The 16,163-nt window shown below is 33.4% G+C and overlaps 1 protein-coding gene across 1 annotated transcript in view; it reads left to right on the plus strand.

Moving 5' to 3' along the window:
- Positions 1–16,163, plus strand: part of LOC150092788 (protein lin-9 homolog) — a 248,894-nt gene that overhangs the window by 12,365 nt on the left and 220,366 nt on the right. The window contains exon 2 of the mRNA XM_090414279.1: positions 15,481–15,588. Within this exon, the coding sequence (XP_090270405.1) occupies positions 15,481–15,588 (108 nt within the window). The remainder of the gene's footprint in view (positions 1–15,480; positions 15,589–16,163) is intronic.

Consider the following 16,163-nt stretch of genomic DNA (forward strand, 5'->3'; position numbering starts at 1 on the left):
TCACACCATCTGTGCCAATTACCTTTCTCCTTCCTTTATGCTGACTAATGCAGGCTAGCTGTTCTCCTGCCCTTTTTGTAATTGGAGGTGATCAGTTATAAAGTTCGACTGACTACCAAAGTTTTCAGGTTAATTTTGATTTTACTGGTAGAGACCACACACATTTAGTTCATTATGAAGATTTCAGTTAATTAAATTAATTTAAGTATCATTTGGAAGTATTAAACATTTTTGAAATATCACTTTTTAAACATTGATTCTGGATTTTCATTTTTAGAATTTCTTACTCTTCTAGTTCTGTCTCCCATTATTGTTTGCATGCTTCATATTTTTTCTGCCAGTCCTTTATTTTCTGTTATTAATGTACAAATTTTTTAAGTAGTGTGCTTTTTAATTGGGTGACCAAAGCAGATGACATAGGTGAGCTGTTTGATGATTGCTTTATTCCTAGAAGGAATGAGTGATGAAGTATTAGAAGTGAAGGAAGAGGATATATTCCAAAATACTGAGTATGCTAAATGTTAATAAGGCCTATATGGAACTTTGCATGTTTTATGGGACTGTGCTATGGAACTGACTATGCCATTAGCTTGGCTGTTTAATGAAAGTCTTGCAATGAGGCAGGTTCCTGGATAGTGGAAGGAGGGCATGATAGTACCATTCCATAAGGGTGGCAGTAGAATGAAGATATTGTTTAAGTTAAAGGATATTACATCCCATATCGTTTCTTAGCCGAATAAGAAACTCAGAGTTTCATGCCAAATATAGTAGAAACTATATAAAGTTCGGCGATTCCAAGCGTAAGCAAATACCTGGATACTGCAGCAACTGACCCTAAAGGTAGTGCAAGCTGAGGCAACTCATGTCTAAGGTGGAGCAAGCTCCGATCACTATTCTTGATATTTACCCATAATGTGAACTTACTCCTAGGAGCTGTATTTCTGTTCTACATTATGAGAGAAGGTCACTACCCAGACCGGTTTCAACCTTTATTGAGGTCTCATCAGTGAGTAGGTAGACCTAGTTAATATCAAGTTTGTAGCGAAAGGAACTTACAACCCTTCTATGAGTATTTCCGAGAGGTGAAGATATAGTTGTATTTCTTCTGTAGTTGTTAAGATTTTGGAGAAATTGAGCAGATGAGTACTACCTTACCTCAGTCCTGAAGATATTTTCAGGTGCAAACTTTGTTTGCTCATACTTGGATAAAGGATTAAACTAAATTTATTATAGAGGACAATATTATTTGTGTAGATCAGCATGGATTTGTTAAAGGGTGTTCTTGTTTTAGTAACCTGATAACCTTTAACAATAGAGTAACAAGAGCAGTGGATGAGGGTAATGCATACGCAGTCATATTTTTGGATTTTTCAAAGGCATTTGACAGGGTCCCACATAACAAATTGATTTTTTAAGTTGTAACAGATATCAGAGAGTTGTATATGGGGGAACATTATCAGGAAGTAGGAAAGTTACAATTGGTGTTCCACAGGGTTCAGTACTGAGACCACTGTTCAATCTTTGTCAGTGATATTGTCACAGAACTACAGGGAGATGTTCAGGTTGTTTTCAGATGATGCGATACTGCTGATGTTTTGGCTCTTTGAGGAGGATTTGAATAGGCTGGAAAGGTGGGCAAATGAATGGGATATAAGTTTAATGCAATTAAATATAAGTTTTAAAATTTGGGATCCACAGATGGTATGCTTCATACTTACTTGGTGGGATTATACTGGAAGAAGTGAAGGAATCAGTGGGTCACTGGGTGATTATGGATAGAGATTTGAAGTTCAAAGAACATATTGCAAGGGTTGTGAAGACATCTTAGAGAATTGATGCAGTGTTGAAGAGGACATTGACCATGAAAAATAGGTGTTGTGGCTCCATCATATAAAGTTTTGATCAGACCACATCTGGATTTCTGTGCTCAGATCTGGTCATCAGAATTTGAAGGGGATAAAGTAACCTTGGAGAAAGTGCAGAAATGGATCATAACAATGATATCAGGACTATAATGTTGATTATGAGGACAGACCGAGGGCATGCAGCCTGCAGTTTGGTTGACAGAAGACAAAGGTAGGAAGGAGGATATGATTAAGACATTTAAGCTGCTGAAGGGTTATTTTCATGTTAAAACTGAGGAAATGTTTTTATATAGAAGAACCAGGGGAAGTAGCAAGGACAAGGGTCAATTCTTGGAAGTTGCAAAAAGGGAGTGGTGAGTAAAAGGATAAGAAGTAAGTTTTTTTGCACGGAGAGTGGTACGAGCATGAATGCATTGCCTGAGAGGGTGGTGAATGTGCAGTGGAGACAGTGAATAAGTTTAAGGAGTGGTATGATAGACTTTGTGTTGACCTACGATGAGTCTTGTGATTCCATGGATGTCAGTAAAATGATAATAGTATTAAATGACTTCACATTTCTGCAATTTATATCTTAACTTCAGATAGTGTCTTAGGCACCAATGTATATGGTAGTTTTTTAAGGGGATGTGATTAGCAATTTAGAAAAAAATGCAACTAGATAAAACATGGAACTTATTTCATGCTTCCTGACTGCATTTTTTACTAATTCTGCATGTTTTGTATACGCTCCTTTCCCCTAAGTCAGTGATTAGTAAATATTGTAAATTCTGTGCAGTATTATCCTTCATATGTTTTTGCAAAGTCCAGAATTATTATGGTATAGTCTTTATCCAGCTCAACTGTTCTTCTTATAAAAAGAGAATCAATTACTAAGGTAAAGCCTGTCCTTTACAACCTGTACCATTCTCCATTGAATATGATATTCAGTGGAAAAGAAAGCTTATGACTGGAAGCTCCACCATCAGAGTTTAATTCTTTTATTTGTGTTATTCATTACACAAGAGTGGTGCTGGAGTACATTATCTTCCACAGATACATGGATCATCTTAAAAAAATCATCTACCTGTTTTGCAGTATAAACAGTGGTGTATTCTTTAACTCACTTTTTTTGTGTATTTTATTATTTTTTATTATTTTTAATTTTTTTATTATTATTTTATTTTTACACTGAGGTAATTTTTTTATATGGAAGAACATTTTTTGTTTTACCGGAATTTTTTTTTTTTTTTTTTATCTCTTTATAATGGAAAAATCATAGTCGCCTACTAATGTTGTTTGTTTAAAAAATAGATTTTGAAATGTACAGGGTGTTCGGGATAAATTTGACAGTTTCGTAAGGAAAAAGAAAATCTTCTTTGTATCTATTAAATTTAATGAATTGACAAAAAAACATTACAGGCAGAGTTAATTACAATACTATCAACAAGATTTACTCAAAATAACCACCATTAGCATCGATCACAGCTTCAATTCTGCTTCGGAACCTCGAACAAGCTGATGCTACAGTCTCCCTGGGAAGGGCCGCAAAAACTGTTTTAATTTTATCCATTAACTGGGCTTTTGTATTACTGGAAGTGCGATTGGTGTCTTTTTCAACTGCGCCCCATACAAAATAATCCATGGGGTTAAGGTCTGGGGAGTTTGGAGGCCAAACATTTGGACTGGTGAAGTCGTAGAAATTTTCAGACAACCATTTTTGACTTTTCCCAGAGGTGTGGCAAGGGGCCGAATCCTGCTGCCATACATACAGCCTACCATTGGCTACCCTTGTTATCCAGGGCTTGACTACAGTTAGCAACTCCACGAACAAAGCCCGAATTCCAATGCCAGGGTTCTTCAACACCTGTTCCTGCAGATTTGCGAGGAATTCTGCTGTACGAACGCAATCAGATCGTCTGCTAGGGATCTTTCTTCTTGCTACATCCTCGTAGTCACCATTGCAAGTCTCTAGTTCATGTCTGATTGTTTTTACTGTATTCAGGGAGCATTGGGCAGCAGTCGTAATATCCTTATTTTGATGGCGGGCACGAATCATCATGATACAAGTTATTCTCTTCCATGATTCAGGTGGGTTCCAGCTATCCATCCTTTCTGACATCTTGTATATGAATGAAGAAGGGTCCAAACTTTTAAATGAAGAGAAGTGTGTGTTAATACATGTAACTTACGGAAAAATATAATTAATTATAAATATGTCAAATTTATCCCGAAACACCCTGTATATGGTATGAGGCTACATTAACTTCTTTCATGTCTAGCAGTATCTGAGCTCTTCAATTATTGTATTCCTAAGAATTGGTATGGTCAAAATATATTTCATTGGTGAGCACCTCTAGAAGTACATAACCTAGCTTTTTTAAAAAGTATGAGAGCAGTCATGTGGGAATCTCATGACACCACAGGTGCTAACAATTTTATCTCAGCACTGGTAACTCCAGGAGTGATCATATTTATACACTTAATAAACTTGTGTTTCTGAAAAGTATTCAAGGTCATAGATTCCTAACTAACCAGAATTGCTGACAATGAACTCCTGGAGTTTGGCCAACATCCCACATCACTAAACGGTTAACTCATTCCATCTACTTAAGGTTTAAATAATTACATTCTTATAGATGTTTAATATCATAATTGCAAACTAATAAATCTGCACTAACAAGTAAAGATAGGGAGGTAAAGTAAAATATATTAAAGGGATTCTATAAGATTTAACACAAAGGAAATTTTTTGATACATGATGAATAGAGAGGGAGAAAACTAGAGGTCAACCCTGGGAGTTGTATAAGAGTGTGCTGACTAGAATTTTTGCCTAGAGAGGAGTGAGTGGAATGGATTGCCAAAATTAGTTGAGTGGTCCCTGACAGCAGATGACTTTAAGGAGAATAACAATAGGTATTGTGTGTATAAAGATTAGTATGGGTCTCCTGTAATGAGTTGTCTGACTCCATCTAGCTACCCATATAGCAATTAACATTCATAGCACCTAGAATATTGTATTCAAATAATATGTCATCATTATGCCAATCAAGGATTTAGGACTAGAGTGGCTTGTTCTGGCCTTAGAAGTCATCGTTGAATCACTTAAGAGGATGTCCTGGTAATCTTTTTGTTTTCATTCTTTCAACGTGTTCCATTCATTTGTGTTGATATTTTTTAATTTTTTTCTATTACTGATTCCTGGTTTAATTCTTTCATAATTTCTTTTGTGATCAAATAGAGTATATGCAGTTTTCATCATAAACGTCTTTTTGTTTTATTGTCCAGACTTCACTTCCATACAATAGGACTGATAGGGCTAATGTATTGTATACTTTTAGTCTGGTTTGTTTTAGCTCTAGGTTTGGTTTAAATATAGAGTTAATTATACCTGTTATTTTAAAATATTTTACAATTTTTAGGTTTATATCTTTTTCATTTTCGTGTGTAATCATATATCCTAGGTAGTTAAATGAATTCACCTGTTCTAAAATCTTGTTATCTATTTCTATTTTAGTTCTTACTGGATCTTGTCCTTTAAAGGCCATCGTTTTTTTGATTTTTCTGTTGATATTATCATTCCATAATCTTTGGCTATCTCATTTAAATTTAAAATACCTTTCTGTAAGTTATCTTCAGAATTTGTAATTATTATTTGGTCATCGGCAAAAAGGAGTGTGTTTAAGTTCACAGCAGGAGAAAGTTTAATACCTTGATGTAAATTTTTATTTCATTTAAATAAATACAAAAAGGAGTGTGTTTAAGTTCACAGCAGGAGAAAGTTTAATACCTTGATGTAAATTTTTATTCCATTTTATTATTATTTCATTTAAATAAATATTAAGAAGGGCTGCTGAAAGAGGACATCCCTGTCGGACTCCTTGGTTTATCTCTCATATATGATAGCTTTTAGAATATTATTTGGTATTCGTCTTTCTTTTAATAAGTTTAAATAAAATGCTTCTTTTAACTTTGTCAAATGCTTTTTCAAAGTCAATAAATATGATATGTGTTTCTAAATTGTATTCCCTTCTTTTCTCTATTATTAATTTTAGGCAGAAGGACATGTCTTGTATGATCATCCTTTTCTAAATCCATTCTATACTTCTAAAATAAAGTTTTCAGAGTATTTTATTAGTTTGTTATTTAAAATCTTGCTATATATTTTGTAACAGGAATTTAGTATACTTATACCTCTATAGTTTTTAGGGTGCTGTTCCAGTCCATTTACGCTTGCAAAACCAAAGATATCTTTCACAATTGCTTTTTTCCATTCTATTAGGGAGTTACTAGTTCAATATATTTTATTTAAAAATAATAGGAGTCTTTCTTTGAACTTTGTTCCTGCATATTTATATAATTCTGAACATATCTTATCTTCTCTAGGTGATTTTCCATTTCTTGTTTCTTTCAGGCTGATTTCTAATTCTTCTTTAGTTATTTCCTTTTCATTAAATGTTTGCCAGTTATCTTTTTTGAAATATTTATATGTTTAATTTTATGTTTTCTTTAGTATCTGTACTTAAGTGTTTCAAAATCTTATATACATTGGGTCTTATTTTATATAAATCATGTTCTAAATTAGAAACAAATTTGTTCCTTGATTCTCTATATCTTTTTCTGACTTCTCATTTAGCTATGGCTCTTATTCTTTTATATTCTATTTCATCTTCTAATCTTTTACTGCTTAACCATTTATGATAGGCTTCTTTTTTCATTTTGATTATTTCTTTGATTGTATCATCCCATATATTCAGTTTTTTTTTTCTTTTATTGAATTTTTTGGTCTTTCATTTGCTGCTGTATTTAGTATCATTTTTATATTAAGCCATTCTATTTCTATTTCTTCATTTTGTTTTATTTTATCTAAATATTGGTTAATTCTTTGTTCATATAGCCATTGTATATTTGTGTCATTTAATAATCTAGTTTCATAAACAAATGTTTTAAATTTTCTTTCTGTTCTTGTTATTTGTAGCTGTAATCGTAATTTTATTTTAATGAGGAAGTGGTCACTACTTATTTCATATGCTCTGTGAACTCTAACATCTAAAGAGAACGTTGATGTCTTTTCGTTTAAGATAAAATAATCTAATATTGATTTCCATCTTCTTGCTGCCCAAGTATATTTATGTATGTCTTTATGTTTATAGAAAGAATTTATTATTTATATTATTATAAACTACAAAGTCAATCAACTTTTTACCATTCCTGTTTAGAGTATGTTCTACATATATTCCTATATTATTGTTAATTTTCATGTTTCCAATTCTTACATTTAAGTCTCCTGCTATTATTACATAATTATTTTTATTTATTTTATTATATATATTTTGTAACTGATTATAAAATTCAATATTATCCTGTTCTGTTCCTTCTTCTGGTGCATATAAACTGATTATTGTTAAATAATTGGTTTATATTTTTATTCTAGCTTCTATTATTCTTTCATTCCATAATTTATAATGTTTTAACTGTTTTGAAAGGGAATTATGAATCAAAATCATAACACCTGCTTGTGCTCTTTGGTCTCTGTCAAAACCTCTATATATATATTCCATTAAAATTTTCAATTTTCATGGTTCCTTTTAATTTCTTTTCTGTTTCATTGATATGTTCTAGTTTGCGATATGTATTATATTTTGTCGTTTCCATTTTCGTTTTACCTTTTCCATTCCAGGGTCATTTTTCATGGATTCATTCCGATTACCTTCCTCTGTTGGCTTAAAAGTAGAATAATGTTCTCCATGTCAGGTAACTAGCCTGGCAATGGATAGTCAGTGGTAGGGCTGCTGCCTTAAGGCTTCTCGACTAGCTTCTTCCAAATTTAAATCCAGAATTATAGTAGAAATTTATAAATGGGACCTATATATAGGCTAGAAATGGAAAGATCAGTATATACTTTATTAAAACACTTAAGGAATAGAACAACGTAGTTAAGGATAAGGAATAGAACAACGTAGTTAAGGATATAAATTAAATTAAACTTTAATAAATATTTTCCGATATTTCGGCAACGTCACGTTGCCATCTTCTAAAGGAACTTACAAAAAAGTTACGTGCACGTAGGCACTACAACACAGAAACTGGGAATGAAGAGATGAAGCCATTGTTCTCCTAACAGTCCTGATGGTGCCCTCTAGCGGGCTAAGTAGGTGTTCTTGGCCGTTGGGCTGAAGGTCTGCTGATGTAGGCCTCCCAAATTTGGGGCAGTCCTCAGCCCTAAGAAATTCTCCAAACCTTAACAAATTTGGTTGTATGCGACTGCCCCAAATTTGGGAGGCCTACATCAGCAGACCTTCAGCCCAACGGCCAAGAACACCTACTTAGCCCGCTAGAGGGCACCATCAGGACTGTTAGGAGAACAATAGCTTCATCTCTTCATTCCCAGTTTCTGTGTTGTAGTGCCTACGTGCACGTAACTTTTTTGTGAGTTCCTTTAGAAGATGGCAACGTGACGTTGCCAAAATATCGGAAAATATTTATTAAAGTTTAATTTAATTTATATCCTTAACTACGTTGTTCTATTCCTTAAGTGTTTTAATAATGCATAACCAACGTATAAGCCTGTCTACGAGAATCAACAGCATATACTTATATCTAAAAAAAAAAATAGGAGCAAAGAAAGGCTTAGATGTTGACTGTTGTTTGTGTTTGTTTATTCCATTAGAGTTTGATCATTTTTATTATAAACCTGGTTGTAGTGCCTTTTGTGTTTCTGACAGATGTGTTATGCTCTTGAATACAGTGAACTATCAACTGACTTAATAAATTAGTTTGTTTTTTTTCTGTTGTGTTGCTAGTAATTACACTTTTAAAAAAAACATAAAAATGATAATAAATATGACTATCTCTACAATAACGAGGCCTCTTATTATATTTTGATTACTCCAGGACCTTAGCTTTCCCCAGCACTGACCCACTGTTTATTGTGTAATTGAATAAATTCATTAAATTTCAGTTCTAAAATTAGTTTAGAAAACAAACAGACATTCCATTGGAAATACTTATATAAGCCTGTGAGTTTTGTGCTATGGCAACAACTTATATTATTAATATCATATTAAATAGCTTCACTTTGCGGGACTCATATTTCAGTTCAGTTTGAACTATATAAAGTACTTCATATAGTTTACCATGACAAACTATGAACTATTTTATCTTGAAATTTGCACTAAGAAACCAAAGTTTCTAAACACAGTGTATAATTATGGCATATGAAATTGACTTGGTGATGTCAATTCCACTGATGAGTATATCCTGCTTCGGCACCTCATCAATTTCTATTGTATTCATATTAATTAAATTAGGGAAACAAAACACACGTGTTAAAAAGATTATTTTACTGATTACAAATAAAATAATAACTTTACGTTTCGACCCCTGTATTGAGGTCATCTTCAGAAGGATACATTCAGAAGTATAAGAACAAGCTACATGCTGTTGCACACTACACAAGTAAATTACATCTACGTTGTTAACTAATCTTTTTTTTTTTTTTTTTTTTTCTTATCCTGCCCTCTAGTGGAAAAAACTACAATAAACTCTGCTAAAGTTCTCATGTACTAGGCTTCTTCTGAAATTATATAGTTATATTACGATTATCTTCTGGATTTGTCCAGGTTGCTATTGAATGTTCAAGGGAAAAAAAAAAAAAAAAAAAAACCCACTGTGCACTTGGTCTTGTATTGAGATTTTTCTTTGTGGTTGCTATGAAGGTTGTAGATGGGTCCTCCACATTCTTGGAATTGCTAGACCATCATTTTTATTTAGATTCAGATCGTGTTTGAGCATTTCACATGCTTCCTTGAATTTACGCTCAAACCAGGGTTTGGTGCAGTGTAGGGACTACTTGGTACCTTTCCAGTCAATTCTGTGGTATGTTTGGAGTGCATGGTCAGAAAGGCCAGTTTTTCCAAAATGGAGGTATTTTATGTGACGTTTGTGTTCATCCTTTCTGATTGGGATGGTTCGTCCTGTTTCCCCTATGTACGGTATGTTACAAGTGCAATCTATTTTGTAAACCCCCGGGTGGGCTAAGTGTGGCAGGGGATCCTTGGAAGAATTGAGTAGGTGCCTTAATTTTGTCGGGGGTTTGAAGGTGGTTTTGATGTTGTATTTGTGTAATGTTCTGTCTATTTTTTCTGAAATGCCTCTAACATATGGTATAGCAATAGCATTCTTGAAATCTTTTTTGTTATTAGTGGTATCTTTGTGGAGGATCTTGTGAATGGTTTTTATACTGTATCCATTTTTTATAAAGGTATGTTTGATGGTCTAATAATGGTTAAGAGCTTGTTCAGTTGAACAAATGGTTTGAGCTCTGTGTTTAAGGGTGCTTATAACCCCTAGTTTTTGTGTTGGGTGGTGATAGGAAGTTTTGTGTATGTATTGGCCTGTGTGTGTAGGTGTCACACGTCTTCCTTCAGGCTGTCTCTCCTTCTCAGTTTACCGCAAACCTACACACACAGGCCAATACATACACAAAACTTCCTATCACCACCCAACACAAAAACTAGGGGTTATAAGCACCCTTAAACACAGAGCTCAAACCATTTGTTCAACTGAACAAGCTCTTAACCATTATTAGACCATCAAACATACCTTTATAAAAAATGGATACAGTATAAAAACCATTCACAAGATCCTCCACAAAGATACCACTAATAACAAAAAAGATTTCAAGAATGCTATTGCTATACCATATGTTAGAGGCATTTCAGAAAAAATAGACAGAACACTACACAAATACAACATCAAAAACACCTTCAAACCCCCAACAAAATTAAGGCACCTACTCAATTCTTCCAAGGATCCCCTGCCACACTTAGCCCACCCGGGGGTTTACAAAATAGATTGCACTTGTAACATACCGTACATAGGGGAAACAGGACGAACCATCCCAATCAGAAAGGATGAACACAAACGTCACATAAAATACCTCCATTTTGGAAAAACTGGCCTTTCTGACCATGCACTCCAAACATACCACAGAATTGACTGGAAAGGTACCAAGTAGTCCCTACACCGCACCAAACCCTGGTTTGAGCGTAAATTCAAGGAAGCATGTGAAATGCTCAAACACGATCTGAATCTAAATAAAAATGATGGTCTAGCAATTCCAAGAATGTGGAGGACCCATCTACAACCTTCATAGCAACCACAAAGAAAAATCTCAATACAAGACCAAGTGCACAGTGGGTTTTTTTTTTTTTTTTTTTTCCTTGAACATTCAATAGCAACCTGGACAAATCCAGAAGATAATCGTAATATAACTATATAATTTCAGAAGAAGCCTAGTACATGAGAACTTTAGCAGAGTTTATTGTAGTTTTTTCCACTAGAGGGCAGGATAAGAAAAAAAAAAAAAAAAAAAAAAGATTAGTTAACAACGTAGATGTAATTTACTTGTGTAGTGTGCAACAGCATGTAGCTTGTTCTTATACTTCTGAATGTATCCTTCTGAAGATGACCTCAATACAGGGGTCGAAACGTAAAGTTATTATTTTATTTGTAATCAGTAAAATAATCTTTTTAACACGTGTGTTTTGTTTCCCTAATTTAATTAATATGAATGCTGATCACCGTGTAACCTTAAAAGAAAGAATTTCTATTGTAGATCCCTGTAAAATCTCTCCATGCTTTCATCTGCAGTGGGCGCATGTACTTGAATGGTCGTGATATTAAATGGTTGGGCACTGAATCTTACAACCATTATTCTTTCACTAACCAGTTTGTATCCTATCTTTGATTAGCAGTGCTGAGCTATGGAAATTTTAACAAAGGGCTCGCATCGTTGAGCAAAAAAAAAAAAAAAAGCCATATTTCACACAAAAACTTTTATTAATACAGCTTGTGTACAAATTCCAATCAAAAATATGAGAGGACAATCAACCTCTAAAAGCTATCATTTTTAAACAAATATTTCATGATCTAAACATTAAATATTTGCACACAATCAACTGTGTTAATTTATTATTAAATGGATAAGAATCCTATATTTTTATATAGCCAGTAAGCGAAACTCAAGATCGATAACTAGGATCTATGAGTTTCAATGCCGAAAAACTATCGGCGAAGGCAATTCGAAGCAAAGGTGGAGCAAGCTCCCTCACTATTCTTGATATTCTCTCATAATGTAAGACACAGCTCCTAGGAGATGTAATACTGTCATTACATTATGAGGGGAGGTCACTACTCAGACCGGTTTCAACCCTTTTTGAGGTCTCATCAGTGAGTAGTTTTTATTCTAATTACATGTGTTAATTTATTTTGCATAAGAAAAACATTTTTTAACTATCAAAATATAATAAGAATGAAATCTTTTATAAAACATTTCATTGGCTACTGGTTTTACCATACAATTGGCTACCAGAACGGAGAAGAGTAAAGATAGCGCATGCGCTTATTTTATTTTCAAACTTGGGCACATTTGTTATAGAGGAGTTGAAACAATAATGCCAAATAATCTATACACTGCTGAATAGACTATTTTTTGTTAGGTTACCATATGAATTTGTCGCTTAATATGTTTCAAAAAATTTTTTTTTTTTTTTTCGAAAAAATAAAGTAAACAAGGGGCTCGCAAATTTTAAATTTTTCTAACATTTTAAAATTTTCTGCTAAGTAACAGGCCTTGTTACTTAGCAGGAAACCTACACCTGCTTCATGCTTACTTTCATTTCCTGACCAGAGAACTCTTCCACCATTTGATTCTCCTGACAGTATCCATCTCATATCTGAAATACCCAATATATCACATCTGTATTTCTTCTTGAAGCAACTGCAATTTTCCAGTTGCCCAGAGTGAGTGTATGGACATTCCGTGTACCAATTGATATTCCTTCCTTTACAGGCCTGAGTTTGATTTTTTCCTCTTTGTTTTCAGTAACTGATTTTTTGATCCAACTCTGATTACTCAATTGGGGGATGCGGACCTTGTTTGACTGGACGATATCCGAGCTGGCATAAGTCTTTTCTCTTGTTCTTTGGCATCAGATTTCAATCGTATTTTCTTTTTACTGTCAGCACATCGACACCTATCTGACAAACCCTTAGTCTTGAAGAGCTTGGGAGAGATGCAATAAGGAGCATATAGATTTAGGCTCAGGATGGCCTTGACACAGTACCATCATTGGACTTCTGTGGCATTTTATAGAATTACTGGAGTTGTCCACTAACCCACCACATCCTGTTAGTATTGGCGCTTATTTATATTTATAATATTTATAATTATTAATTATAAAAACTAATCAATAACGACCTATATTTCGGCAATGTTACATTGTCATCTTCAGGGATCACAAAACAATGTGTGCACAGGCACTCACATTGAGTAAATGAGGTTGAAGAAAGGCAGTTGAAGTCCGTCCTAGAGTTCTAAAAGGTGCTCTCCTAGCAGGCTAAATTGGGTTGTCTTGGCCATTGTGCTATCTTAGAATGTAAGCTTAATATTGTTATTTAGTTTTAATTAGCTGGATATCATCCTTAAAGTATGCAGCACTTGCTATGAATGAGTTGTTCAGATGATTTGTTATCACTGATGAAGAATGGCTATTTTCTATCTGAAATGTTTTTTTAAAATTTTTATTATTTTTTTTTTTATCTCACCCACGAAAGGTTATTCGTTAACCTATAGTACATTTTGTACTGTGGATAGGGTAAAGTAGGCTTATATTTTTTTACATACTCATAGTCTGGGAAACCTTGCTCTAGAGGCCAAACATTGAACGTTTTTAAGCCACTTCAGATCTCCAATAAGTGGGGCAGTGATATCTCACACTGGGAGATGAAATTAAGCTTCCACCTAAAGGCAATCACGAACATCCATGCCCATGGCAAGATTTGAACCTGCAGCCTGTCAGTTGGAGAGCAGGCATGCTAACCACTCAGCCAACCAGGCCGTTTTATATGATTAATACACATTGTTTAATTTTCTTGTGTTTTGATGCCAATATTAATAAGAGCTTGCTTCACTTTTGACACTTTTCAGTTAAGATTTTCATTAATTAATAAAGGTAACACCATGTGTGCCATACTCTATATGCCACAACTTTTGAAAACCTGGTTTTATAATATAATTTTTACCTTAGTTAAAAAAAAAAAAAAATGGATATTTTATCTTGTTTTAAATAATTTATCACCAAAATAAAGTGAAAAAAAAGACAGTATGTGAGGGTGTGGGCCACAAATCCACTTTGAAATATAAGAGAGAAGAAAGATGCAAGCTCATGTCACTTATACTTGCAGGACATCACAAATAAAACTATATACTTTTGTTAGCGTGTTCAAGGAGTCATCAAAGGTAATTTGCTTCCATGGCACATTAAATAAAAGCGAAGGAATTATACTTACTGACTTCTGGAAGTCATTAATTAGTGTATGTAACATTTGAGACCTCTGTTATGTCAGCAATCACATATATCGTTTATGCAGCAATATACGAACTTCACATGATGTGCATAATGATGTGTGCGACTGAACACACATCATTATGCACATCATGTGAAGTTTGTATATCTTTCAGTTTGATAAATAACATCTGTTTAAAGCAATTTTTTTTCTAATATCTTCCTCTATTCATCTAAAAAAGACAATGAAACATGTTGAAATAAAATTCTTTAAAAAATATAATCCTACAATTTTAATTCACTTGATTATTTAAGTAGCCAGTCATGAAGATACTTCAAGCACCAACTTTGTTTGCTTTTGCTTAGGTAGAAGACTAAAACAAGAATATAATTTTTGTCTGTTATAATTTAAATGTTTCAGGATTGATATGTGGAGTAAAACCTCCCATGATGAGTCTGTTGACTTAATGGAGATTTGTTGTTAATGTCTAACATGTACTACTCTGATAACAAGGTGCTCAATTTTCAAAGTAGTCATCCACCCAAGTGAATTGGTAGATACCGTATGCCCATAGATGTTAGACACTTCTGTGCATGTCAAAAGAAGGAAAATCCATTCCAATAAAGGGTAATCAATCCATTGGGATGAGTTGTTTATTATTACACGTCAGAAAATTAACTTTTCTTTTATGAACATTATAGATTTTAAAGTGGTAACTATTTTGCTTGTATAACAGTTGGAAAATTTTACATATAAAGCACATGATTTCATGTGTTGGTGACCAATTCTTACATCCTTTATTTCTTTTTCCCCTTCAGCATGAATTGACTCTTCTTGGCAGGTTGCCAGACTAGGCTCTCTCGGATCTGTGGTCAGACAATAACTGCTTCAGATGCATTGCATAGTTCATGTTCACTACCTGAATTATAGTATGCTAGGCAATGAGAACTTGAAATGCACTGATAATCACTAAGTAGCATTGGATCAGATTTTTAATAGTTCAGTCAGTTCATTCATAATACTATAAGCATTTCAATTTTAATTGTTTTTGCAATTATTACTGCCTAAAATGAGCATCTGGACTGGATATGAACATTACTAGTGCACTAAATATGAAATCAAATTAATTTATTTCACTTTTTGGACATACCAACTACCAAAGAAAATAATAAAACATTGATGACAAAAACTTTTTCTGCACTTTATGATTCAGTTATATAGTGAAAGTTTTATTCTTTTTTTGTCTTAATGTTTTTAATATTACAGTGTAAATGTTTTTTAATATCAGCCACCAAGAATTCGCAAGAGAAATAGATTGATCTTCAATGATGACGAGGACACAACTTATAGCTTGTCAAAGTCGCTGCCCAGGAAAACCCCTCGTGTTACATCTCCTGTAAGTAAATACTGTCAGCTATGATGTTTGTTCAGGAATTTATAATTTGTCTTTTCTATTAAACATTAAAAAAACTAATAGTCATAATATAATATAATTAGCTCTCACTATTGAAAATACTGCTATATGAATTTACTTGCTATAAGAAACTGTTGAAAAGTCCCATAGCATCACTATCATTCTAAATGAAATTCACTTAGCAAATTATTGACTATAATAAACTTTTCAAGTTCACTATAGTGAGTTGCTCATACCATACAGAATTTTGTAGGAGTAAATCAAGAATATCAAAACTATATCTTAAAATAATTAGGAATACAACAAATATCCTGTTGGATATTGACATCATTTGGTGATAACAGTGTAGTTCACATGTTTTGTTTTTACTCTCTTTATGATAGACTGCTCATAGAACATGAATGATGAAGAATATGCAGAAGTTTTATTATGCATATCAGTATTTAGTCATCGTATTGATGGATTTCTTTGAAATATATCCAGCAACTTTTGAGTTTTTTCCTATTACAAAACAAACTAGGCAGCAAACATACATCCCAGTTTGTAATTGCAATATA

Source organism: Typopeltis vanoorti, chromosome 25 (genome assembly GCF_054136105.1).
Source record: "Typopeltis vanoorti isolate ZY-2024b chromosome 25, IOZ_Tvanoo_1.0, whole genome shotgun sequence".
Taxonomy (NCBI): domain Eukaryota; kingdom Metazoa; phylum Arthropoda; class Arachnida; order Uropygi; family Thelyphonidae; genus Typopeltis; species Typopeltis vanoorti.